Source organism: Botryllus schlosseri, chromosome 13, assembly GCF_051294905.1.
Source record: "Botryllus schlosseri isolate E-star chromosome 13, Bs_hap1, whole genome shotgun sequence".
In the NCBI taxonomy this organism is placed as follows: domain Eukaryota; kingdom Metazoa; phylum Chordata; class Ascidiacea; order Stolidobranchia; family Styelidae; genus Botryllus; species Botryllus schlosseri.
Window position 1 is genome coordinate 11,538,544 of NC_137248.1, and position 27,176 is coordinate 11,565,719.

At 41.0% G+C, this 27,176-nt stretch overlaps 3 protein-coding genes across 14 annotated transcripts in view; 2 read left to right on the plus strand and 1 right to left on the minus strand.

Annotated features, from left to right (window-relative positions):
- The first annotated feature begins 3,103 nt into the window (after positions 1-3,103).
- LOC145454063 (forkhead-associated domain-containing protein 1-like) lies at positions 3,104-14,389 on the plus strand. The gene is made up of 4 exons (XM_080332049.1): positions 3,104-6,807; positions 7,848-8,028; positions 8,449-8,540; positions 13,427-14,389. The coding sequence occupies exons 1-4, from the start codon at positions 3,256-3,258 to the stop codon at positions 13,616-13,618; spliced, it is 4,017 nt and encodes a 1,338-aa protein (XP_080188175.1). The 5' UTR covers positions 3,104-3,255; the 3' UTR covers positions 13,619-14,389.
- A 662-nt stretch (positions 14,390-15,051) lies between these two features.
- LOC145454064 (tyrosine-protein phosphatase non-receptor type 12-like) overlaps positions 15,052-27,176 on the minus strand; it is a 38,335-nt gene continuing 26,210 nt past the window's right edge. For 5 of the 9 annotated variants that reach the window (XM_080332053.1, XM_080332050.1, XM_080332054.1 and 2 more), the window contains 6 exons: positions 27,145-27,174; positions 25,897-25,972; positions 24,943-25,009; positions 23,961-24,012; positions 18,563-18,652; positions 15,052-16,368 (listed from right to left, as the gene is read on the minus strand). In XM_080332053.1, coding sequence (XP_080188179.1) covers positions 16,316-16,368; positions 18,563-18,652; positions 23,961-24,012; positions 24,943-25,009; positions 25,897-25,972; positions 27,145-27,174 — 368 coding nt within the window. In that variant the 3' untranslated portion in view covers positions 15,052-16,315. The remainder of the gene's footprint in view (positions 16,369-18,562; positions 18,653-23,960; positions 24,013-24,942; positions 25,010-25,896; positions 25,973-27,144; positions 27,175-27,176) is intronic. The other 4 variants (XM_080332052.1, XM_080332051.1, XM_080332055.1 and 1 more) reach the window with 2 other exon arrangements.
- Positions 18,787-23,322, plus strand: LOC145454066 (uncharacterized). 4 transcript variants are annotated; one of them, XM_080332058.1, is made up of 8 exons: positions 18,787-18,943; positions 19,256-19,347; positions 19,682-19,929; positions 20,523-20,812; positions 21,354-22,109; positions 22,170-22,296; positions 22,356-22,451; positions 23,043-23,322. In XM_080332058.1, exons 1-8 carry the CDS (start codon positions 18,877-18,879, stop codon positions 23,254-23,256), a joined length of 1,890 nt encoding a protein of 629 aa, XP_080188184.1. In that variant the 5' UTR covers positions 18,787-18,876; the 3' UTR covers positions 23,257-23,322. The 4 variants fall into 4 exon arrangements, with proteins under 4 accessions (XP_080188184.1, XP_080188185.1, XP_080188186.1 ...); XM_080332059.1 differs by having other exon boundaries at positions 18,790-18,943; positions 19,198-19,347; XM_080332060.1 differs by having other exon boundaries at positions 18,790-18,943; positions 19,245-19,347.

A 27,176-nucleotide genomic window follows, 5' to 3' on the forward strand; every position in this document is an offset into this window, starting at 1 on the left:
AATGCTGGCTGGGCAAACGTGGGAGGGTGACCAGCGGAAATACATCAACTTGACAAAGCTAACTTATGTGACTAATGGTGCAGGGCCCCCGCTATGGAATGAAAAGAGAAGGGTTGATCGGTTTGCTCAGAAATGACCCCGAACGCCAGACTTCTTCTTATATCACTGAGAACTTAATGTGATAATGGCCTCTGTTACGAAAAAGTGACCGTAATTTCATACATGCTCGCTCACGCTTTGAAGCAGAGAGTTCGGTTCTCTGGTGGAAGGGTTTAAGGCCAGCATACGACTGGTAAATAGGCTACAGTAGCCTTAATTTCATAGTAACCCACAAATACATGGTAATGGTAATAATGTTCTGCGGCCCGCAGCGTCTTTTGCCGTTAAAATGCGGCCCGTTATACAAGGGAAGTTGAGAACCCCTGCCCTAGATAGATCGGTGTCATGTCATCAGTAGGATTCTACGATGTTCCCTTTCTATCTTCAGATATAAGATAAAAAAGTCGAATAAGATATTTATACTGAAATACCCGAATATTTTCGGCTGACACTCATCAGGGTCACACCAGGGACACTCATCATGACGCCACCGGCATCAAATTTTAAATAATCTAGCAGAAGAAATCGCTTAAGATCGATGTAACCTCCTTCCGCTGGCACAAACTAGATTGGCGTAATTTGATAAAAGTTAACTCCAATAACAGTCACACTATTGAATGTGTAAATACACTGAATAGTCACATTCGATAGTCACACAAATGGAAGTGTGAACTGCCTCTCTCGACGACGCGAAATCTGCAGTCTCGATATTTTTCCCACAAACAGAATCAACCAACAGAGAGTCTTTATTTTTCCTCTAACCAAAATACATAATAAATAGACGTCAATGATGGTGGTACAGAAAATAATGCATGCACTATTGCATAGTATTCTGTATCAGAAAGGAATGATTGATACGACCGTGAAGGTCAACTAGTATGATAACACAAATGTTTGTCAATGTCAGAATTAATGGCCTTTGCCTGTTCTGAATCAAGGATCAGGGCATGAGTCAAGAGCGAGCCTTTCCCGAGCGTGATACCACTGTTCTGCTTAATCTAGGGAGTAGGGGCATGCTGTTTTATGCAGATGCAGTCCTGCAAACGTTATGTCGTTCCTCCCACGTAGCCACAATCACAGTGAAGTCCGATGAAGAGCGTCTTTACGTGTTGCAGCCCTTGCAGGGTTGTCGTTGCGGAGCCGTTGTCTCTCTCTCTTTCTCATCTGTATATTACGTGATTTATGTCTTTCTTCTCGTACCACGTGACTGACCATTTATCATCATCATCATCATTGGTTTATTAGCAATTTTATCAGTTCAATACACCACAAAAAATGCGATACAATGAAAAGACAGGAAGATGTCGAAGCGACAAGGAGTAGTCTATGGAATCTGACACCCACCTTGGCCTAGGCGATGTAAAGAGGAGGCATGCACACTGAATGAAAGTAAAGAAGATAGTATAGAAAAAGAATGCGACAAGAAATAGGGCGGCATGTCATGGGAAGCGAGATCGATAGGTCAGTCGTGGTCCGGTAATCTTGAGGATGGACCCGTGGCCCGTGCATTTGAATTAAAAGCCAGACATCCTACTGTATATTCCATGCCTATCGACCACTATATCTATCTGAGGCAATACTGTCGTTGCGTTCACGTTGAAGTTGTCAGATCAAGGACTAACGCAAGGAACGAGTGTCTACCTATAGAATGTAAACATGGAATGGCAACGACCGATTTTGCAGCTTCGTTCCGCTTCGCTGAGGCTGTATTCAGAATTGTTTTCGCGTAAGCGACTGTAGGATTTCTGGCAATCTTCCAGAGCGCAGAATTTACTTAATCTATCTTTTTGGAATCAGTGCAACAGTAGCTTTGGATCAAGACCAGATTCAGTAAATTCTGCGCTTTGGAAGATAACTTTTGGATTGCCAGAAATCCTACAGTCGCTTACGCAAAAACAATTCTGAATACAGCCTCAGCGAAGCGGAACGAAGCTGCAAAATCGGTCGTTGCCATTCCATTTTTACATTCTATAGTCTACCACTGCGAGCTATAAGCATTATCTATACCCAGCCACACTACGTGGAGCTCAGGTTACAACTCTAGCAGGTTATCAGACGACACGCACCTTCCATATGGTGCCCCTACTGACCGCAAAAATCAATAATTTTTTTCAAATCGGGTGGAAATAGGACCAACCATCGCATATGATCGACCGAAAAGATCATCGCTCGATCAAATATGCCGGACCTGATGTGTTGAACAGTATCCCGCCGGCTATCCGACAGTCGACGATGAGCATGAACAGCGTACTGTACACATTCAAGTCGAAATACAAGCAATTACTACTAAATGAATACCAGCTGTCCATACTCAAGATTACCGGACCACGACTGACCTATCAATCTCGCCTTCCATGACATGCCACCCCATTTCATGTTGCTTGCTTTTTCCGATACTATCTTCTTTAGGCTACTTTTCATTCAGTATGCATTGTGCAATTGTGCATGCCTCCTCTTTACATCGCCTAGAGGCCAAGGTGGGTGCCTGATTCCATAGACTACTCCAAGTCGCTTCGACGCCTTCCAATCTTTTCATTGTATCGCATTTTGTGGTGTATTGAACTGATAAAAATTGCTAATAAAAACCAATGATGATGATGATGATATGGATATTGGTTAGGTAGGCTCTCGATGCAGCGGTTGATGACGAATTAAGGGCTACCGTTATCAATTAAGATTTTGCGGATATTGTCAAGCAATAAACTCGTCAGTTCGTTACCCGAATATAAAAATTGAGGAAATTGATGACTGAATTTGAATAATTATTATATTCATTGTCGTGCACAAATGCAGAACATATTTAGATGAAACAGAATTCGTAGTTAGTATATACAATTTTTTCAGATTTCTGACCTTTAATTAACTTCAATCAGAGAAGGAAAAGGAAAAGAGGAGAAGCGCACACAATCCTCAGCCTCACAGTTATCTGCTTATCTATTGTCTTTTTATAACAATGGAAATAATTTCATTTCATGGTTGAGCGCCAATGTTTATACACCGTAGCGTGGTATCCATAGCTATAGCTGAAGCCATGAATGAAACATTGTTTGAGCTAGTGTGAGTGTAGTTGTCTTCCCATCGATAACAGCTCGATTTGGACGCGTCTCTTTGCGGAGGCAGGGCGTTTGAAGCGAAATAGTTCATGCTGTCGTGAGGATGAAAGGGTTTCTCTGTAGTAAAGATGGAACAGTTATTCTTATCGGTAATTCGATGACGATTGGACGCAATGGTTGTAATATCAATATCGATGATCCGCGTATAGAATCATGTCATGCTGTATTGGAATTCAACCCTGCGAAATATTGTTATGTCTTACGTGATCTTAACACCTCTTCTGGCACATACGTGAACGAAAGCAAAGTACAAAACAGCGCTGTTTTCGTGACCCATGGCGACACCATCAGATTTGGCCAGGCTGGAAAACCCTATGAATTGAAATTAAACGAAGAAATGGATACCCAAGATAAACCAAGTTGTAGTACGCCGCAACGTCCGATGTCTGCTCATGTAGTAGGGTCGAGAGACAGGTACTCTCAATGTGCTTCAATTAAAAATTCGCTGCCAAGCATTCATGGGCGAAAATCTCAAATTAAATCAGTCTCTTCACCAAAACCCCCAACCAGACCAAAATCGGCTTGTGAATACACCTCACTACAAGAAATTCATCAACAAGTACCTGGCAACAATGCGACTGCCACACAAGCGTGGAGTGGCAACCACAGTCTGGATGCGCTAGTGAAGCCTAAGCTACAGAATTTATTACATATGGTAGATGAGATGAACACATTTAGCGATTGCGCGTGTCATAGAGATAACGTGATACAAAACATGAGAGATCAAATTATGGAACTATACTGTAAAGCAGACGAAACCGCCAAATTTGAAGCCAATCAAAATTTCACCCATCAATTGTATCACATGGAGAGAGAATTGGACGAACGGAAATCAGAGATATGCTTGCTGCGTCAACAGCTTGAATCGACAATGCAGTCGTCTCCGACAATGACATCACAAATTGCTGAGAAAGACAAACTAATCCATGAATTGCGACACGATTTAGACAAATCAAAGCGCGAATACTCGATGTCTCAAGGCTTGGTTCAATCATTGCAACGTGAGCTTTCGGTGAAGGAAGCCGAAATAAAACGTAAAGCATCGGAAGTATCGCAGCTCCAACGTAATTTACGAGATAAAGATATCCAATTCCAGTCTCTATCGGCAAAATTTGTGCGTGTTCACGATTGTAAGACAAAAGACGACGCGATAAACTCAGTCAATGAAGAGATGAAGTCATTAAAGCAAAAGATACGTCGTCTGGAATCAAGGTCTGGCGATCACACGAGTCTCATAAACCGCTACAAAAACGATATAACGCAGCTCAACGAAACTATAAAACGGATGCAGGTTGAAAAAGAAGCGTCCACGAAAGATATGGAGCAGCAGAAAGGAAAATACTTAGAAGTGCAACGAGCTGAACGTCTATTACGGGTTGATGTCGAACAAGCAAGATGCCGAGTCAACCGATTACGCACAAGAATAGTCAAGGTTCTTTATTCTGTCTCAGGTGTGAGAGCGCCTGATCATCCAAACGATGTGGAAGACAGCAAACTCATTGTCGATTTAGAATCAGTTCTGAATGACAGAGAAAAGGATAAGATTGAGATTAGAAGCCTGAAATCGGAAGCAGAATCCAACCAAAAATTGGAGGCTGAAAAACAATCTTCTGTCGAGTTATTGCAAGAAACGGCCGCAGAAATTTTGTTGAGTTTTGCAGAAAACGGGCACCACGTCGAGGTTCTTCGCAACAAGCGAGATGATTTATCGAATTTGGAATTGGAAAAACCATTTTTATGGGTGCGTAAAGCATTCATCGACCTTATCAAAAGCGAGGAACAGTGGCTCAACGAAATATACACGGCATTACGAAGATCTGGTTGTGTCGTAGAGGTATCCGAAAAGAAGCCCGGAGAATTTATTCTGGAACTGCATCAAGAATTGTTGCAATCGCAAAAGCGCGCGCAAGAGTTGGAACAGTCCATGGCTGAGTTAGTGGAACAACACAAGATCGCGTTGTCTGCCAAAGCGGAAGAGATGAGAAGCATTTTCGGAGTGGAGATTGACAAAATGAGAGAAGAGGAAAAAGAAAAAAGGGAACAGCTCATTCAAGAATTGAAATCACAATTGGAGTCGGACAATGATATCAAGTTACTCGAGGCATCGAGTAAATTTGACGATGCCCAAAGCACAATAGATGATCTGAAGGCTGAGATCGAAGAGAACAAATCACAAATCGACGATCTCAACCGGGAGATCGAAAGTCTGAACGCGAGCTTGGAGAAAAGTAAAGACAATGAGACGGCTATTAAAGAGGATTTGAAAACGGTACTGGCTCAACAGAATGATAGCAAGAAATTACTGTCTGAAGAAAGCGAAATAGAGAGGCAAAATCTATTGGCGGAGGTAGAGCAATATAAAGTCGAAAGTAAACAGCACGCTGTCACGATTGTGAAAATGGAGGAACGCATACAGGATATTATGAAACAATTGGAGAAAGCGCAAAACAATGCCGAATCTCTACGTGCCGAGTTACGGGAATCAGACGCAGCTAAACACCGACTTCCGCCGACTCCTCCCATTATCGCTCCGCCTCCCATGTTCGATATCAACGGGTACGAAACCACGATCGCGGCCCTGCGTTCGGAATTAGTAGGCGCTCAAACCCAACTTCACATACAGCAAACTGAAATTTTGGCATTGCGCAAAGACCTGGCTGGCTCGGAAGCGAAAATTTCCGACATGCGCGGCGAATTGAGCGAACCTTTGAAAGAACAGCTTGAAAACGGCAATCGACTTATACGCGAGAAAGAAATCGAAAACGCAAAGCTACGGGAAAGCATGCGCGGACTGAACAAGACTGTTGACCGACAAAAAACCGAAATTCGATTGGCCAGAGAAGAAATCAAGGAATTAAAGCAAGCGGTTGTACCACACGAAAGCAATGTAGAGCCGACAACCATGCCGGTGGTTACCAAAGTAGAAACAGCGGAAGCATCGACGCAAGGTAGTCGCACAGGCAGAATCAACGCAGAGCTCACGTCGTTAGGCGCGGAATGCAAAGGTGAGCGTCACTCTGAAGTAATATCCCGGCAGAGAGAAGCGCTCGCGGAGCTACGTGCCCGAATCAAAGCCCTCAACCAAGTCCAACCGGTAAGTCCAGGCAATGAGGAACTCGTACAGCAAGTGATGCTCCTTAAAAAAGAACTGGCTGAGATACGCGCTAGACAGGTTATGGAAAACGATTCGGCTTTCCGCGAGCAGCTTGCGTTCTCTCTCGATGAAGATGCGCCCGCACAGCAAAACAATGCTGCTGGTTCAGGGCCGTTAGAATTACAAATTGAAAGAGCTGCGCGTCTGCAATTAGAAGAAGCGCTCGACATGAGCGAGCAGTGCTACCTCGATTTATGCAACAACGTCGGCGGGCTGGTGTCGATAACCAGCCTGTCCGGCATGAGATCGGCCAATCACTTGCCCGAAGACGAGCGAATGAGACTCGCTGACGACAGGAGGCGTGACCTGGAAGCGATCTCGCAGCGAATCAAATCTCTCACGACGAGATTGGATCGGAAAGACAACCTGTTGCAGAATTACGACAAAGACTTGGCGAGACTGAGAGAGGCAGAAGAGAAGGCGTCGCAAAAGACGGCACGAGTGAGTTGTTGATTGCGTTGTGATCACGGTCGAGTTATATTGTGGCAGGGCTCTTCAGCCATGCTCCTCATGTAGAAGTAGACGTCACGTAGAGGTATTTCTACTCAAACTGGAAGCAGTGATTTCCAAGACATGTCCAAGATATTTATTTTAAGTAGAGAAATGAAGATCTGAAAAGTAAGCCTACTCAAGTAACTACCGGTAGCTTTGAAAAGTAGATTTGGCGATGGGTAAATATGAACATGATGATAAGTTCCATCCATATGTAAACTTACTGTAATGATAGTTGGAGGAAAGTATTGAAAATTCCCGTGCTTGCTTTATAGGCTGTTATCAATGGAATACAATCAACAAGGAAATAAGACTCCTACTAGCAATCACCGCACTTGCAGTCGTGCGTAAATTATTGATCGCTTTCCAATGTTGCTTTCGGCATATCATACACATGAAAACGCGAATATGTTAAATATTCATATGTATAATCGAGTCTTTCCCTTGCGGCGGTTCTTGATTGCTGTCTTGAGTTGCAATTTGTTTGACGGCTGTTTTCATTTTATTTTCAAAGTCAATCCTATTTTCTCAAATTGAAAAGATTGGTTGCATCAGGTTACTCATGAAAATTTTCCTGACCGCACCATCCAACTTGTATTAGTCGCGTTTGATTGCATTCAACTTGCTGGCATAAGGATTAGGATTCCAAATGAGCCTTGTACCTGCAATTGTCATCATAACCCATTCTCCCTTTCAATGTAATTTGACATTTTGTTTCAATGTGGTTGCGATGAGACAACGACAATTTTCTACAACTACAAGTAAATTTCACAATTCGATTTCTTTACCGGCATAACAACCAGTAATTACATTCATTATATTGTGTTTGAGTCAAAGCAATGTTGAATGTGTGTGTCGTAGAAAAGGCGGTGTTGAATTGGTAGTCACTCCACCCTTAACAACATAACCTTTTGATACAATACGCGCCATTGTTTTGTACATATATAATTGTATATTGTCATTTAACATTTCCATTGCTTTTTGCCCAGGTAAGCGTGTTGCTTGATGAGATCACAAGCAAGAATGAAGAAAATTCATATTTACGAGAAGCACTTAAACGAACGGACGAGCGTCTGAATCAGGAGAAGCGACTGAACACGGCAATCAAGCAGAAGAAGACATTCCATCTTGAAAACTTGGACAAAAGATCACCCCCACCAAGACATGCAAGTAAGCGTTTAGAAGCACGGATCGTTTCAGGACTCATGTCTGCTTTGCCATTTTACGCGGTCCATTATGGAGCATGTGATGACCTTATCAAGATTTTCGCCCCAGTTATTAAGAAGTAAACTGGATTAATAGTTCTTCTGAGTAGCCTACTGCTGTAAGCTGCTTACTCTGGTTTTCAAACTACTTCGAAACATTCAATTTATATTTGAAGACATGCTACAAAGTACTATTTCCACATGAATAATATCAGTGACTACATTTTTAAGAGTCAATTACCTAAACTATTGGCTTTGCTGAAGGTAGTTTGATGAAAAAATCTCACTGAAAGTTCTCCGGCTCTGTTCGAACTTTACGATCGCCGATATAGTGCTTGGATGTTAATTAGTTTGTTGCGATAATGTTCCTATAACTCCAATTCAGAATGCCAAAAGTCCGAATTTGAAATCGAAGCAGAGAAATCTAAGAAGCGACGAGAAAAGACAAATATTATGAAGAAAGAATATGAAATACAAGTAAGAAATAAGCTATTGACAACTAACCCTTGAGGTACTGCTATTAGCAAATCATTGTCGGTGACTCATCTAGTCAAGGGCTTTGCTTCTTTCTCAAGTACTAAACGAAAAGATTGTTTAATCCCAGTTCAAACACACCATGCACTTCAGTGTTAACTGTTTACTGACCGATCATTTTTTCGACTCCCAAATGTATATGTACAAAAATGCCCGGTAGTTAAACACTAAATCACTCATGTACTCTATTTACAAGACAATCTTTTCTGTTTGTGCAAGAGTGTAAATCATGGCAGATTTCACATTTAATCTCCCTGTCATTTGTGAGAGCCATGATCAATTGATCGATGACAAATCCTAGATGTTTGGATAGCTAGTGTAATCTGTGTCGTTGCCAAGGGTGGCAGTCGTGCTTTATGTACTGAATTCAAGATGTATTCATTTGTAACCGCTCGGCTCCGGAGCCATAATGACTCCGGACTATCTGGTTGCAAGACCAGTCATGCGTAGGGTAGCATGCGGTATTGGGAAAGAGGAAGTGATTGGAGTTAGTCTTTTGCATGTAGTTGGATTGCAGTTGGTCTTGATATGGAGTTGGTCTTGGATTGTCTTTGTGTGGAGTTGTTACTGTGTTAAGTCTTGGATTGGATTGGAAGTGTTGATGTGTTTATTGTGCCTGCCTTCGTTGTAATATATCCGCCGAATCTGCAATGTGTCTCTGGATCCAGTCGAACCTGAAGTAACTTAGCCGCATTCAGTTAGATAGCGAAGACTACGACCGAACGGCTACAAATGGCGAGCACGCACCCTGATGCTGGATCCGGTATAGAGATGCCGCTTGCAGTAGGAGACGGATGCGGTGGACTTGGAAAAATACATTTATTGAAGAGGAAAGAAGAAGTTGCACTTGCACGGTTTTTTAACAAGTTGGCAAAAGGAATGCTTGGGAAAGAAGCACGACAGATTGTGCAGTTGTTGGACACTCGTGCTGTTGGGGAAATGGATACTGTGACACATGATGGCTTGGAACATATGTCGGTATGCTCGTCTGTTGGAAACTCTGTTGTTGATGTGACCTTGGAAGAGGAGGATTTTGAAACACCGCATGTAAAGGAAATCGTTCATGATATGTCGGCATATGAGAGTAATATGGACTCAGTGTCTGAAGAAACTGTTACTGCGCCTGTTGTTGATGATGTTGGATCCGAGATGGTTGTCATGGTACCATTGAAGTCGTGTGACAAGATGAATGATGATGTTCATGGGGAAGAAAGAAGCGTGGTGGATGACTCTTTGATGGAAGAACAATTGGCTGAGGATTGTGGAGGTGAAAGTGCTACAGTGGCTTCGTCGAATGGGAACAAGGGCTTGGTTGGTCGAGAAGTAAATGTATTGGATATATTTGGTACTTTGAAGTTGTTGGTGGACTGTAAGCTGGCCATTGAACGTTTCAATGTGAATATAAAGGAGCCCTCACACCTTAAAGCGTTTACTTTGAGAGATATTTGAATGAGATGGTGGGTCATTGAGATTTGACACTGGACTTGCACTACGCCCCTGATGTTGAGATGTTAAAACTGTGATCTTGATTTGATAACGAACTGCTATTGTTGATGGGTATTGACTCCTCGTGTTTTTGTTTGTTGTTGGCTTGGTTTTTGGCGCACGGTGTTATGTTGTTGGAATCTGTCTGTGGCACATGGTTGCTTTTACGTTGTTGGTGGATTGAGTATGTTGTTTTGTATTTTGACAGTTGAGTGAACTTTTGGAGATATTGGGGTGGCTGTCTTTACGTTGTTGGGGGATATTGTGAAATTTCGTATTATTGGCAGTTGTAGGACGTTGTAACTGGTTTTGCATGATCATATTTCTTTGTACATATTCTTGCCATTTTTATACTCTTTGCATTTTTATACTTATTTTTATTTTTTTATTTGTGCTCCCTCTTGTCGCTTGTGAGTGATCTTTGCTACTAGATCACTCAACTTGGGAACGGGGATGTGTAACCGCTCGGCTCCGGAGCCATAATGACTCCGGACTATCTGGTTGCAAGACCAGTCATGCGTAGGGTAGCATGCGGTATTGGGAAAGAGGAAGTGATTGGAGTTAGTCTTTTGCATGTAGTTGGATTGGAGTTGGTCTTGATATGGAGTTGGTCTTGGATTGTCTTTGTGTGGAGTTGTTACTGTGTTAAGTCTTGGATTGGATTGGAAGTGTTGATGTGTTTATTGTGCCTGCCTTCGTTGTAATATATCCGCCGAATCTGCAATGTGTCTCTGGATCCAGTCGAACCTGAAGTAACTTAGCCGCATTCAGTTAGATAGCGAAGACTACGACCGAACGGCTACAAATTCCCTGTTTGGACTTGGGTCCATTGTTCCGAAACGTTATCATGGCTCTACTCTGGCATATCCACCGCTGATGCTAATGTTCTTCGACTGGCCTCAATAAGTGCTCGGTAATCAGCAGTGATCAAATACAAGTTCATTGTTGAAAGCACCTGTGCTTTGAAAGACATTTTGACTTTATAGTTTATAGTATGAAATGGCAACTCATGTTACTATGGTACCTTTATGGATATTATAACTCTATTTGCAAAGTTGTGCAAGGTTAGCCTACATTCAACGCTGAAAAAAATCTCTGTCCAACTTTACATAGCTTTTAGCCTTCTCCTACGAAGTGATTTCATAGAAGTGCCAGATGTCTTTGTAGATCTAATTCCAAACGCAACGATGCTTGTCACTGGGGTGTTTTTTTACCTAAAAAATCAAAATTTTTACATTTTTTGACCTAAAACTTAATTTCGACAAATTTTTTCCTCATGTATGTACATTAGGTGTTTTCGCACATATTGCTATAATTGTACTACTTATCTTCATTTCTGGTTGGAACTGTCAGTCCTTACGAAGTAGTTTAGCCTAAAAAAAACTGACAAATTTTTACATGAAAAAACTTTATTTCAACGAAACCTGGACCTATCAAGAATTCCAGTAGTTATATCACGCATTATTGTAGAAATAATTAAAATATCTTGTAGTACAACAAAAGATACTTTCCTGCATTCTCGGGTAGAAAGTGTCTGTCCTTACTAAGTAGCTTGCCAAGAATGGAGAAAGAAATTTCAATAGCAGCAGTTGTTGGCTGACAACACTGAACTTGTGCTTATACTGCTGGTGACACACCGTGTTGCTTCATTCTGACAATGTTGTCTACACTGCATCAGTGGTTCTCAACCTTTTTCACCTCGCAGACCGGTAAAATTTCGAAAAATATTTGGCGGACTGGTGGACTTTCAGAAATTGAAATTAAGCCGAAATGTAAAGTATGCCACCGTTTTATTGCAAGTATATGGTGCTAGAGAGTGACATTTTGAGGGTTTTGATCGAAATTAATTATGTTCATGATGGCATCCATGTCATTTTACGGTAGTGGGTCTGCTGAGTCAAGGTAAAATTGCCTTGCCTGGAGCTACTACCGCCGAGAGTCGTTTGCAGTCTTTCGTTCCGAAGGCCGCGGATTTAGCCAACCACGCCAACTCGAAGAATATTTTTCTCTTGGACAACGTCGAGAGAAGCAGCGTTTCGGAGTCTAACCAAGCACCTTGTCGTGCTAGATAGCTCATTGCCCACTACTACCGGACGTATAGGCTACTCTAGCTACCACTACTACAATGTGCCGCGCGAATACAGCTGACAACAGCTACACCTGGCCATCCAAAAATTAAGGTCCAAAAAATCTCTTCGTCAGCTCCCCCCCCCCCAACCCACGTTTGTCTTGCCCCCCCCCCCACACACACAGGGTGATAAACCTAAATTCTAGGGGGCTTCATCCCCCAGACCGCACAGCTGCATGGATGTTTCCCTACTTGTGAGCACATTCATTCTATTCAGTGTAGGCAAAGAGGTTATACGTGAGCGAATCACGCGAAGCGCGAAAATTTACTGTAATTTATGACTGAATCGGCCAATAATATTGATAATTGTGTGTATATTGCTATAATTTTCATGATTCCAAATTGGAAGGCTATTTCTACGCTGGCAAATAATTTTTGTCGGTGGTAAGGTATTTGTGTTGTGGGGTGTAGATTGCCAGGACAGCGAGATTCGTCGTCCGCCATTTAGGCATCTATGGACAATTAGACATATATAGATATATATCAAAGTTTCCCGTCAACAAATGACAATCCTTTTCGGCCAAGGTTTTCTCCCTGCCGAATTTTTGGCCGACTTGTTGGAGTCCCACGTTATAGCCACTTCATTATGTGTTGGTGCGTTGTGGCACGGTAATGGCTGACGCCGAAATGCCTATTTCTATAAATCATGCGTATTTCCTGGGCGCTTCTTGATATGCGAACCAATGCCCACGCAGTCTTGCTTCAGTTAGAATAATGCAGTACGTTGAGCATAACACCATGTCAACCTATTTGTTTCACTTGACGGTTTGTGATTCACAATGAGCAGACAATGGGCCGTCTACAACGGTAGGCCTATAAAGTAGGCCACAAAATGTATAATGTCAAATGATAAGTTTACCGACAGTGCAAACATCTACCATACAAACGAAATGCTGGTTGCAAAAAACTTTTGTCTTTGTAAACAATTTAGACATAACAATAAAAAATCGCCCTACTCATTAGTTATTCTGCGTTACAAAATCGCAAGATGTAGCTACACGAGCAAGTAGCCATCACCGACTACCTGCTAAAAGTATGCGACCCCTCAACCAATTCTACTTCTTTGAAGTACTAGCACTACATGCACAGAAATCACTACTTCCACATGTAATTCAGTAGAAATATACAGGTTTTACTCTCCTACTTGACTAACAACGCTGGCTAATGTGACTACCTCTGAGAGATTGTCATGATTCAATCTTTATATCTTTCACAGGTACTTAAACAGAAACTCCGTTCTCAAGAACAAGAATTGTGCCTAGCGTCGGCGCGTACCGCTAATTTAATGCAGCATCAAATAAAAGCCCCGCCACGGAGACCAAAGTCATCTCGGACAGCGTCGTCATCCGATTCCTCATCCACAACATCGACTCAAAGCAGGAAGTCAAAATCCAAAGAGTTGTCGTAACATGTTGAGATTTGGAGACAACACTGATTTCTTCCAGCATATTGCTGCTCTATTAATGCTAATCAATACTATGCGTGTCAGCTTGAGAAGATAATATTCAGCATTGTAGACAGTGCGGCCTCCTCACTATTCAATACCTATTTTGTTATAGCGCAAAAAGCATTGTATTTTTAGTGACTGGGTATAAAAATGTCACATCCTTACTTTTCTAGTCGTATATTTTGCATCGTGCTTTCATTCATTAAAGTGTAAGCGATTGACTATTGATATTGAATGAAATTTTAACAGCAATCCAAAATCAATTATTAGATCCTGTGGGAATTTGTTTCATTTCTTCTATCCCACAGCGGCCGATCATACTTGGTATTTGGATGTGAACTTCAGAAAAGCTTAATGCTGCAAACAATGTAGTAGTCTTGTAGCGTATAACGTATCAATGATTTGAGATCAGTTCCGATATGGATTACAACAGGACTAGAGGCATAATGACGCAACGTTGGCACCGAAAACTGCCAACGACAACTCTCTACACTGTGGCAACAAACAGATCATCGAATGTCTAAGATAGAAGCATTCCTGAAGCTTATTTTTAGCGTTCTCATGCTCGCAACTAGTGAAATATGTCATCTGTGGTGGTAATTGTAATGAGCATATTTTAGTACGTTGATTTTCAGAAATGATTTTTTGTACATTCCATGTTATGTAGAAATCTGTTATATTTACACTGTGTGGTTTGAATGTACGTTTGTGTAAAAGCATGTCCGCAGTAAATTGTAGTTTTAATCTGTGGTAAACTGGGACATGGAGGGCTTACTGCTTCCTATAATACAGAAATTGTGAGGAAGGGCAGAGCGCAGTACGTTATGGCATTGCAGCATAGAGTCCAGACGTCAAATCTGAAGGCTATTTTAGTTTGAAAAATAAAGGGTACCGCATGTCCGACTCTAGTAAGCAATGTTCCCTCTAAACTGCACAATTGCGCAGTGCTGACTCGGTCTCCGCGCACAAAAAATCCAAGGGACCCCGCATTAAGCTGGTGAGTGCACGCAGACTCGTGAAAAAGTAGAGGGAACATTGCTGGCGAGGTGTGCCAATGTTGAGTGAATATGGAGTCGGCAGTACGTTTTCGAATCGGGCAAGAGTAGGAACCAACATGCCTATCTGACATCTCATCAATTGAAAATCGCAATTTTGTTTTAAAAATGTATGACATTGAAACCGATTAACATTTCTGCAACTCCAGGCCCTATAACCGGTGGTGCGAAAAGCAGTTATATCTCCACCTGGAATTCTTTATACTGTAGCACTACCCAACAAAGTGCACTATTGCTCCTGAAAAGTGGGGAAGTCAAAAAGTCTTTTTGCAGTTTCTCCAACTCTCTCTACAGTGTCTGAGCTAGCTATCTTCCTCTCCACAACGAAAACCAAATGTGTTTCAAATTGATTCTTTTAATGCAACACAGAAGTACAGGAACTAGCCGAAATCGGAAACAAGATGAGTAGCGTGATGACAAATACGACGTCTAGAGATTTCGAATTCAAAGCTAATATCGATTGTTTCTAAATAGTTGAAAAAGTTTAATAAAACAGAAAAATAACACATCGACTTAAATATCACCGAATCGATTGCGAAAATCTGCTAACCGAGTGACAAAAATTTGTATACAACAAAATAAGAAGACATAGAATGGGGAAGAAATCAAAAGGGTGTACGTCTTTATAGCTAACAATCAACAGATCTTTCCCTACTGTAATTGGTACAGTCTAAGTTCTTGATACACTTACAGTTCTCTGTCAACTAATTACTATAACATTACCAGACAGCAATTGCGTTAACAGTGACGATGCGATAACTTGTGATTGAAAGAGTTTGCCTTCTCCACGAGTTAAAATATGCAGATGACATGCCTTTGTGTCTATTGGTAAAGTACTCGTTCATATTACAATCACAACCAACGCGTGTCTGTCTAGAGATAGGGATGTGACACTGCACCCGTACACATAAAAATTGCGATACTAAATCTCGGCGTAATGGCAGATACACACCGACAATCCGACATATTGCAAGATTCCACACGGCCACCGCACAAGAGCAAATCGGCATTGTAAGAAAAATATCCAGTAACAAAAGACGCCGAAAGTGTAAATTGATAACATGAAGTGCCGTGAATGAACAAGATTCATTAATAACGTTACAGTTTACGGATAGACAGAAACTTGATTTTAACATGGGTAATGGTTCCTTATATATACAAAAACATTAGGTACAAAACAAAATCTATCCGATAATAGCAAGAAAGCGTTGTGAATATATATATAAATATATATATGCATATTTGTAATAATACGACAAAACCGTGAATCCATGCCTTTCAAGGAGATTAAATCGTGTAGCGACGCATAAGTAATACAGAAACAACACCTTCGTGTAAAGGAAAAACGCAGTGTCCATACAAGATTTCGTAATAACAGTTGCACATCAGCCTGCTTTGCATTTTGACTACAGCGGTGGGACGAATGTGGCGTGGTTCACCATTGTAAACACTGCCCTTCTGGGATTGATTGCAGCACTTCGGTAAGACAGTGTTTGCATCTGATAATTCCGAATACAGCGGTCTATCGCAAACGATACAAGCATCGTGACTTTGAGCCGCAATAGCAGAATCAGTAGATATAAACTCATGCCCGAAATATGATTCATTTTTGCTTTCTCGGACCCCTGACTTTTTTAAATAATCTTCGTGGAAAACCTGAAAAATTAAGGGTGTTACATAATACTCCACAGTCAAATGAAATCAGAACTTCACAGCTAAGCAAATGATCCCAACTTGCATCAGCACAGAGGAGACTTCTAAATTGAGTACCTATTTTTGCCAAGCTATTGATTGACCTTCCATGATGTACTAATGGCTGGGTACAGTTTGCCGGTCCAGCTCATATGACTGGGACGAGTGTACTTCTAACACCGAACTCTGTAACTTTAGTGACAATTGTCACATGCATAATACAAATAATAATACTATGGTTATAAGGTGACCAATGAACTCGGCCCATGGCGAATCTGGCCCATTGAACTCGGGATTCGGTGAACTTGGCCCATGGTGAATTTGTTGATAAAAATTATTAGAAACGTAGTGATTTGTATCAATTATTGGAGACAATGGGAACTCGGTGATGGTGGTGGCCATGTCGTATAAATGTTATTCCCACTGGGGGGCGGTATCGTATGTCGCATGAATGTTATATCATAGTGTCCTACATTGGTGTGAATATAGGCAAATCTCACGGCTTACTGCGACTGGTTAACGAGTTGGGATATATTAGGGTTGGGAGAGGGTTTAGGGTCAGGGTTGGGGTAAGGGTATCCGAAGATTAGGGTTGGAGGGGGGATATTAGGGTTAGGCTATCCCAAGATTAGGGTTGGGGGTGACGGATATCACCCCAATACCCCCACCTTTAACCTTGATATCCCCCACATCCAACCCTATTATCCCCTACCCCAACCCGAATATCTGTCCTTCTTAAGGCGAAAAACAATTTATTTTTACGTTTATAAATTTTGACGCGTGCACAGGAAATATTTATTGGTGTCGTGGGAGAACACTGGCTTGCTATGATCGTGAAACGAAGAAGCGCCAACAAATTCACCATGGGCTGAGTTCAATGGACCGAGTGGGCAGAGTTCACTGGTAATCGGTTGAAAGGTTCATTAGATTGACATGATGTGAGTTGTCCATGTGAGTCATGGACACAGCATTGAATTCAAATCTGTATTAATCATCACCATCATAGTCCGTTTTAACGACGCCTATTCACATCATTTTCCAGGTACAGATAGTAAAGAGTAACGATTGGCAATAAATCGCAGTCTACCTTCTGAACTGTTGATTAATCTAGGTCAGTGGTTCCCAACCATTTTTTCCTTCATTCCCCACTTTTGATTTGTTCAGACCTTCATTCCCCACAACCTAAAATTCCTCTATTTAACCTAACCCTTAAAAATGCTCTAGCCAACATAATTTGGTAATACCTTGTTTGAAGAGCTTCTTGGAAGTACAGAACTTCAATATGAATATACTATTCAATTGTATAATACCTTGTTTCGTAAAGACTTTCTATTGGTGCAAGGTAAGACAGTCAGGATTTATACTTAAGATCCGTGTAAAGTCAACCGATAATTGTGACAGTTTCTAATTTTTTTTCAACAAACGTGAATCCGAGGTGGAGTTAATATGGTTGTCTTTTTATTCAACTTTAGTAATTATACGTTTTCATAAACTTCAAGTTAACCAGAGTGATATCCTTAGAATACTGGAGTAAAATCCTGAAAAAAACACTAAATTTTACCCGAGTTTTTGGTCGGTTGATTAAAAAAAAGATATGCTGGATGTAGATGTAGCGGACTAGCTGCTTGCTTATTCGAGTCCTGCATCAAATATCCCTGGGACGTAAAACTTGGTGTATTTGTATCCCGCAAAATTATGCGAAAGCCTATTGCACGTCATGCTGCTCGGGCTAAACGAGTTTGTGACCCCAATATTGGTTATCCATAATTCAATACTAGATTTTGTGAACAATACACCATAAAATTAGGGACCAATACAGTCCAAACCAGTGAACTGGTAACCGTAATCGTGATGTCAAGTCAGCTTATATATGTATATACTATATATATTGATTTTGCAATGCGTCTGTTCCCCACCAGAAACTCTTGAATCCCCACCGGTTGGGAACCACTGATCCAGATGGAAACATTTTGTTCGGATGAGAGGGCATAAATACCAATCATGTGTTGATATTGTCACAAGTTGATGACTGTGGACCAAAAATTCATTTACAGAGCACATGAAAATGTGCACAAAGAAGTCTAAAACATTAGTAACAGGATGCTATTAACATCTTTTTGTGAAACATTGAAAATATGAGAAGTGCTAGAAAACTTACTCATGTCTTGTCCATTGTACACCCGTGCCTCTGGAGTATACGAAGATTTTCTGTCATCTACTGTGGAAATGGGGGTTCCTCCTCCAGTGTCTTCGAATATAAAAAAAGTCGCTTGAAAAATGAAGTAATTGCCCGCAGAACACTTAATTCTGTTACTGCAAGCTCAAATGAATATCACAGAATTGGCACTGTGATGTCACAATGGGTGGAGTGTACACAATTAGAAAAATTGCCAGGATCTAGGAATGGCAATGTAGGGAGGCCTGTTGACAGCATCGGCAGCTTAGGGATTATAATTGGTGTGTCACCCTTTTATGGGGAACACGGTAGGGTCATATTGGGTGGGAAAATATCGGCAGGCTGATCAAGCAAAATTAGAAGGTGAGTGGTTATTGTAAATCAACAGATTACACCAAGCAGATTTTCCACCACATTTTGCAAGATGCTGGGAATTTCTCAGTGGTGTGATTGATTTATTGATGGTTATAATCTAATGCAGGAGAGATGATAGGTAATACTGATGAATATTTTCAACATTGCCATCAATGTTACAGTGAGCTTTTATACGTTACAAAATTACTTGAGCATACTATGAATGACACAGCAATGTGTAACTTGTTGTCAGTGTTTTCCAGGCACCAGAAATAGGTAACGGACTACAACATACGGTATCCTACTTTAGCATTCTTTCAGGCACATTCAAGCCCTTAACGGCGTTATCGAGAAACATGAAGAGAGTTCTGGAAAATTGGGAACCGAAAACAAACACAACAAAGAAAACTAAGGTAGGAAAGCAATAATGAAATGAAATTATGACATAAGACGTTCTGATCTCGTCACCTACAGTTTATCCTTGGTGATACTATGGTATGATCAGACTACAATATTTGGTGAAGGTAGTTGTGTACTTCAGAGATTGTTCAGCAACTCACAAGTCACGAATATATTGTTGTAATATCAATCACAATATACCAGTGACATGCGAGTCGCTGAATATTTCACTGTAAAATTTTGATCCTTAATATCTTTGTGTAAGTAATTTTGACATATGTCAAACAAAAATGACATCACACTATCTCGTTGGTTGTGTGTTGAATACACGACGTTTATGTAACCTAGAACAAGCAACGCGGCACATACGGAAGAAAATGCCTGCCCAGTGGGAAACCCCGAGTTCGCAGAGAAAGTCAACTGGTGAGAAGTCAAACGGCGTTCAAGAATGGGAAGCATGTCGGCAAAAAATCGTCGAAGGCCGCGCTGCTCAAGAAGTCTAAATCAACACGCCGCGTACCCACAACTGACAAAGACGCCAATGACCCTCTGATCAATTCTTTCAATGTACAACCCCGAAATTCGTCAAGCAAAAGGTGGGGAAGCAAGGCCATTTACTGACACTACATGAACCTAATTTCGGGTGGTGATAGCCTACTGCCTGAAAGCAGAGCGAAGATATTGATATGCTTCGTGGTCCAAAATTCCAATTATAGCATCCAACCATGTATAATCAAAAATAGCTCTGGAATATCCTGTTGCTTTTGAAATCCTTCAATGCAGTCACTGCTTCAAGATTTGGATCACGCATCTTGCCCCAAATAACCCAAGTGAAATGATGACAAACTACTTTCGATAACCAGCCGATCACCGAAATGGATGCGGTCGCTATAGAAACACTTATATCTGCTATAGCTATAGTTATAAATCAAGTGATTATTGAGTTCTGGACATATCTTTGTCACAAAGATTATTAACCATAATTCTTGATAACCGAAGATATCAAGTTCTTTCTGAAAAAGCTTCTTTGGCATTACGGTAATATTTAAATGTAAAATTGAATGTCTAGTCTTTTTCCTACATAATACACTATTCATTCATGGTGTTAGTGTATTCAGCTCAAAACCAAACTCCTCAGGTTTCCTAGACTCAATTCCACCCCAAATTCATTGCTATCACTCCCGTTCAGATGTCTTGAATGGGTGCAGAATTTACCACATTCGTCATCTTGGGACACCCATCACACGCTTTCCGGGACGGACATAAGCAGGACCAAGGAACAAACGAAACAGCAACGGAGGAATATCGCGAAGAGGACCTCTCAACGAAAGCTGCTCATGCAGAAAATCATGGACGACAAGTTCAAAAAGCTGGACAGCGCCAAGAAAAAGGCGAGCAAAAGACTGGCCAGAAAGGACTCGATGTTGTGCTCGCAGTTGAATATAAGCAGTGGGGAGCTTGACCTTAAGGGTAAAAGAGGTAAGGCACATGATATTGGCACGCTTTTTCCAAATCTGGATGGATTCGCCCTGGCAATATGTGATAAGAGCGGGATTACCAGTTCTTGGGTTTTAAATTTAATGTATACTTAGTACACGGCAGCTATGTGGTTGAATAACATTAGTCATGTTGTAGCAGGAAAAGTTTTTAAAACAAGAATAAGCAGGCCTCGATTCAAGTAAATTTTGGGCGACCTCTAGTCAACATCACTAATGCTATTTGTGACTTTTTGTCTTCAAATTAGTTCTTGGCAAATAATTCCACAAACCACCGAGTCGAAATTTGGACTGGATATAATGATAACATGGAGTTTGGGCTGGAGCAAAATGTTCTAAAAGTCGTCAGGTATTCAGGTATTCTTTGCGATTTACACGAGCAAATACCTAACTGTAACATAACATAACTGTAACATTGGTAAAGCACGCACACCAGATAATATCACAACCCCATTGCTCATCCGTTACTGCCTGTCCTCAATCCCGTTATATTTTAAAGAAGTAACACCGAGTCTGTTTCGCAGGCCTGGGCAAAACAAACTTTTCAAAAAAGCAAAAGAGGAATGTTGACGAAGAATTCGAGCTTGACAAGTCCGTCGCAGTCCCAAAAAAGAAGAAAAAGGTGTCCAAACGCAAAACCCCAAAAGCCAAACCCGAATACTCGGAAACGGAGAGTTCCAGTCAAGACACTAGTTACGATGACGAGTCTTCTTCGTTCGCTACAGAATCGGAAAATCCCTCTGTAAATCCAGACGCTAAAATCGTCGTACCATCTAGTAAAAACCACAAGGCTTCAGAACCAAGGGTTGAAAGTGACGATAACGCGTCGGTCGGTACGTCCACACTACAAGGCAGAGCAGAGGACATTGTGAAGCGAATGTTTTCCGAAACGGACGTGTGCAGCGTTAGAGAGAGTGGAAAACAAATCGCGGCATTGTGCTGTCAGACTCTCAAGTCGAGCAAAAGTCAATCCAACAACAAGACTAAATACGCCGATTCAAAATCGTATCAGAGCGGCTCTTCGTGCGACAGCAGCCTTTCCGACGACACACAGAGTTGCGCCTCTTCGCTAACTCAACGCGGCAAGCATTACGCGAAACAAACTCATTGCCTGAAAGCCATACAGAAACGCAAAGTCAATCTCAAGAAGCAGAAGAGGCGTGGACAGTTGAAAAAACGCCTTGAAGAATCTTGCAAGTCCAAGCCGCGAACCAGAGACGCCACCGATCGGATATATGCCAGAAAGCACAGGGCAGGCTTGTATCTGAGTCGCGAAAGACGTACGTTTGTGAAATCGATCTTATTTTTTGCATTGATATTTATATCGTATCGACTTTCAGAGAAAGTGTCGCTGGGCTGGGCTATCCTACAGTCCGTCAAACTGTTGCAACAGAAGGCGATACCGTATCCGCTGGCGATTTTGAATATCATGCAGCAGCATTGGCAATTCAGAGACCTGACTCTGGTGTATGTATAAAATCGGCCCCGGATGAGATGATATGAGCTACGTTATATTGTGTTTTCAGCCAATTGAAGCAAGCGTTGCGTTCCATGGAGAGCAAAGGCGTTTTGAAAAGTACGACGATAAGAGACAACGATAGGGTGTTCACGGTTTTCAGACGGTGAGCGCTAGTCCATGTTAATCTGGTTATCGATTCTTTTCAGGATAATAAAAATATAGCCAGAAATGCCAGCCACTCCCGTATTGTATATACATATATCATACGCATATACATATATCATGATATATAATTCAAGATGTAATATTGCAAATCATGCAAATTTATAAATTCAGTAAAAGAAATAGATACCGCAGTCAGCAAGAGAAGACACCTGAATAAGAACACTTTAGTTTGATGCCATCGCGACGAACGGTGGTTCCAAAAGTATAGATGATGAAGGGAAAAAACTTGAGGGTGACAACGCTACACCGGAAATTCTTGCAGTCGGAATAATATTTTTATAAATTCTTCACTCGATCTAAGCTACAGCTATCGCGTACTGTACATTTTCATTTTCAAGTCCTCTGCGTTGTTGCAAAGTTTACGGATTTAATGGTCGATGAGCTTGAAAAATGCATTTCATGTGTGAGGCTTGGTCTTGGTCGTCAGACGCTCATAAAACTCGGTTTTGGGTCGCGTTTCAAGAAATCTGATAATCACTGTCCAAGGACTTTGTCGAACGTAGTCATTACACAGGCTATCTCAATTCAGAAATGACAAACCCAAGAGAGCGCAAAAGAGACCCAGTCAACATCAAGGTTTCTCGAGAAGCAAGTCGTCCGTCAAATGCGGCATCCCGATAAAGAAACGAAAAGGCCCGATGCGCGTCAGATTCCAGCACGGAGAGAAAGACTTCACTTCGGTCAAATGCAAGAGAAACGGAAGCCACTACCTGGACTGCAAAAAGCCGCGGCAAAAGAGATGATGCATTCATGTCTTGTTTTAAAGCTAACGCATGAAATAAATGGAATTAATTTCTCCAGCAGGTCGATTTGCTTGTCCTTCTATTATGTTGCAAGTTATTTTTATGATAGCATGTTGGATTGTGATTCGAGTATGTTGGGCTTTTGGGCTTAGTGACTTGCCAAGACAATAACTACGTAACAGCATGCGATGATTGGTACGATGTTAGTCAAAAGGTCGTCGACTCGAGACCATGACCAGTTGGCAACTTGAACTACCGCTATGCAACTAGCAAATTGGTCAAAATTCATGCCTCAATTAGAAAAAGTAACGTCTGCATTAAAATGAAAAAAAGAGTATCTCAATTTTCAATTATGACCACTGGCAGGAATTGTTTTCAATAAAAATTCAGCAATCCTATTCAGATCTTCGAAATCTGTGTGCAGTAAATTAGATCAGAAATTGTGACACACATCTTTAATTAACGAAAAACGATTAATCACAAATTAGCACCAGGAGGTCGCCTCTACCCTCTACCCATGCCTTACAACACAATCAAACACGTCACACACCGTAGTCCAAAATAACAGTAAAAGAAGTACAGGTAACGAATTCGATAAACGGCCAGTTAAAAAAAAACGCGAATCTCAATTGAGAAACAAGCAAGCGGCATGCAAATGTACGGCCCACAAATCGATTCTATTCCGCCGTTCACAGCAAACTCACCGTCACCAGTCTTAGAGATTGTCGCACCAACTTTAGAAAACACAGAAGTGGTCTGCATGCAATACACAAATTCAATATTTGGAAGTATCAGTGTACGGCACCAGGAAGGAAACTATATCGGTTAAATTGCAGGAATGTCCAAGTCAGCTGGCTAATTTCCCCAGCAAGTAAGCCTATCACATCCTGCGTTCTAGCAATAGGCCTATAGCAAGTCAGAACATGAAAATTCAGCCTAAAATGTATCCCCCTTTTCAGTGAGCTAGCAAGAAACGTCTGCACAAATGATATTTGTTTTCGGTACACTACCATTACATTTATAGGACTGGAGGCATTAGGATAATGTGCAACACCTGTAACTACCTCTCGCATCAAATATTGGTTGCAGTGCAGGTATTTATATTTCGGGACAGGCCACGCAAAAGTCTGATACGGACGGATATCGTAAACTGGGATAAACTCAAGAGATGAACAAGAGATTGCTAATAAGAAGTAGGGTCGTTTGTAATTTCAAGCAAGTGCGGTGTTATTGGCAGCCCTTAGGTTAGCATAGCATTTCAGCAGCAATCATATCTTGCATTGCAATATGCATTGTGGCGTAAAAAGCATGAATAGATCCGGTGCCCCAGCAGATTTCATTAAATGATCTCAAACCACATACATATATTATACGCCAGCCAGTCAGTCAAAAACGATTAATAACTCCCCAAACACGGCTTCACTGAACAATCAAAATTATCTAGCACGCAAATATACTCGACAGGATGTAAATGACAACAACGATGGCTGGATTGCAAGGTAGAATAGGAAAGGAACCAAATCCTAGAAGACTTCATATTATATTTTTATACTTAATCTTACACACGCACACAGAAATCTAATGAAACGCAGTTCATTATATTACCGGCATACAATGCCAGATTGTATACCTTACCTTTAAGCATGCCCCTATCAATTTATGCAATAGCAAAGTAACATCTCTCACCGCTTTATCGAAAAGGTTCTTCAAGGCATTGTTTGGCCCTGGAGAAGGAGCAGATAGTCGGCGTGCACTAAAAGCAAGAAAATTATTGTGAATTGTAGATAGATACAAGTTCTACTCTGTGGGGATTCTGATTCATTCTGTTCTGATTTTATTGAGGCTGGTGGTGAAAGTTGGCATTGTAATTTTGGAATGGCAAAATGAGTCAAAAGGAAATTTTGAAATAAATACAACTGTACATATATTTATCAAGTTACTGGGCAATTGGAAGCTGTTCAAAGAACACTGCACTGATGGTGCCAGGTTGCCTGCATTTGGAGAAAGATTTGGTAGAGTTTATACAGGAAAAACATTCCTTTTCCGAATCGTAACTGTTTCGAGAGCCATCTCATGTGAGCTTGTAATACAAAAATATTGAACTATGCTTACAATAATAGGGGGCAGCAAATAAAACCTCATTGTATGGTGCATATGGAAGGTATAAACACACAGAGATGTAAACTAATCGGAAATGTAACTAAATGGACAGAGAAATATTAGGTAAACGATCAAAACTTTCCTGTGTTAGCATGAGCAGGTTCATTGAACAGAGTTCAAATAAGCCATCCGAATATGGCCATGACTGGCATGTTGCGTCGAAATAGGATTAGACCCAGACTTGCATTGTTCCTCTCATCTCAAGACACTATATGAAGTTTTCGATATTGTTTTCCTTTCGTAATGTAGGAAATTAATTACTCCAAACCCACACCTTCAGAGCATATTTAATGACAATTTCTAATTTCTTGATGTTCTAGTCGACTGGTGGGATTTAGTCCCGACAGCATAAATACACGCTGAAAAATCATAGCTACCGTACATATTTCGAGGTGTCCTAAAACTAGTCTGCAAGGGTCCAGATATCAGATCTTTTATCATAATCCCTACGCCTACGCGGACCATATCAGAAAGACTCACTCCGCGTTTTCTGGTGTGGTGACAGGCAGTGTGGTAGAGTCAAATGATTCGTAAGTTTGGACATCGGTTTCGCTGACTGCAAATGTAAGATAAAGATATTTGTTAACAAAATTTTCATCCAATGAATAGACAAGAGCAATCGGGAAATTGGTGACAGGCAGCACAGAAATACAATTACATCAAGCTTATCCTGGCTCTCGCACACAGTGCACGTTTTGAGCAGCCAATGTAGAATTGTAAATTCGATTACCAGCTATATTCGGCAGTGTACATTACGGTACCATGCATTTGACTCCCGTAAACATCAGTAGCATATAAAATTAAATGTCAGATCGTTCTGCTCGATATACAACAAGCAACACACATAGACTACAGACCAATATTGCGATTGCAGATATTGTTAGTGACAAACATGATGCAATAGAATTCTACAAGCTCAAACAATATTACAGACACCAAACACTACTACTAAAGCAATTACGATTAGATAACAGAACATCCCAGTTGGTAGCAACGGAAATGAAGAACACTTCTGTAAATCACAAGCAACAAAGGAAGATAAGATATCAAGGCTACCAATAAAATTCGTTAATAGCGTTCAAGTATACTAAAATACTGACGCCATGAGTCATTATAATCTCAGTGTGAAGGTTGACAATAACTAGCGCTTGTCAATCCTTCTGAACGTAACTACAATGGGTGGTTCAAAGATATTAGACAGGATGTAAGTAACTACAAGATTAGGAGGAGACCGACGTGTAATCCACAGTCAGGGCTTCTCCAGGTTACCGGCATTGGCCGAAATCTCAGTCAATACCGGTACATAAAATGAGCTTCACGGGCATATCTTGCAAAACATATTTGAAAGAAACACGAATTTACAATGAATTTATAGAAAAAGAGATTCAATATAGTATAAAACACATTTCTTAAAACACATTCCCTTAACTTGTTAGCAGGGGACTCGCCTTATGCTTATTGCTTAGTGAGACACTGAATTACGATCATTATCATGCAATTTCAATTCTACTATCTCGGTAAACTCGTAGTCGGGTCTACGGAAATAATCACCAAGCAGCAAGTAGAACTTGCACATCGAAATCAGTCATGCTACGAAAAATTGATATTTCATTACAACAATACAAAGAGATGCTCAATGCTCTCATGTTTTTCAATGTCACAAGCGGTTGTGCAAAAGAACCATGTTACGTGAAAACGTAACATGATAATCGATTACAGCGTCCATACCAATATTTCTATTCAGTCTTGGTCTTGTATCT

What these genes read in the sequence shown, in the direction of transcription:
- LOC145454063 (XM_080332049.1), top strand. Translation starts at nt 3,256, where the DNA reads ATGAAAGGGTTTCTCTGTAGTAAAGATGGAACAGTTATTCTTATCGGT. An exon ending in CGTCGCAAAAGACGGCACGA is followed by an intron (nt 6,808 to 7,847) that starts GTGAGTTGTTGA and finishes CTTTTTGCCCAG; the next exon opens with GTAAGCGTGTTGCTTGATGA. An exon ending in AGAAAGAATATGAAATACAA is followed by an intron (nt 8,541 to 13,426) that starts GTAAGAAATAAG and finishes TATCTTTCACAG; the next exon opens with GTACTTAAACAGAAACTCCG.
- LOC145454066 (XM_080332058.1), top strand. Translation starts at nt 18,877, where the DNA reads ATGGGGAACACGGTAGGGTCATATTGGGTGGGAAAATATCGGCAGGCT. An exon ending in TGATCAAGCAAAATTAGAAG is followed by an intron (nt 18,944 to 19,255) that starts GTGAGTGGTTAT and finishes GCATTCTTTCAG; the next exon opens with GCACATTCAAGCCCTTAACG. An exon ending in GTATCTGAGTCGCGAAAGAC is followed by an intron (nt 22,110 to 22,169) that starts GTACGTTTGTGA and finishes ATCGACTTTCAG; the next exon opens with AGAAAGTGTCGCTGGGCTGG.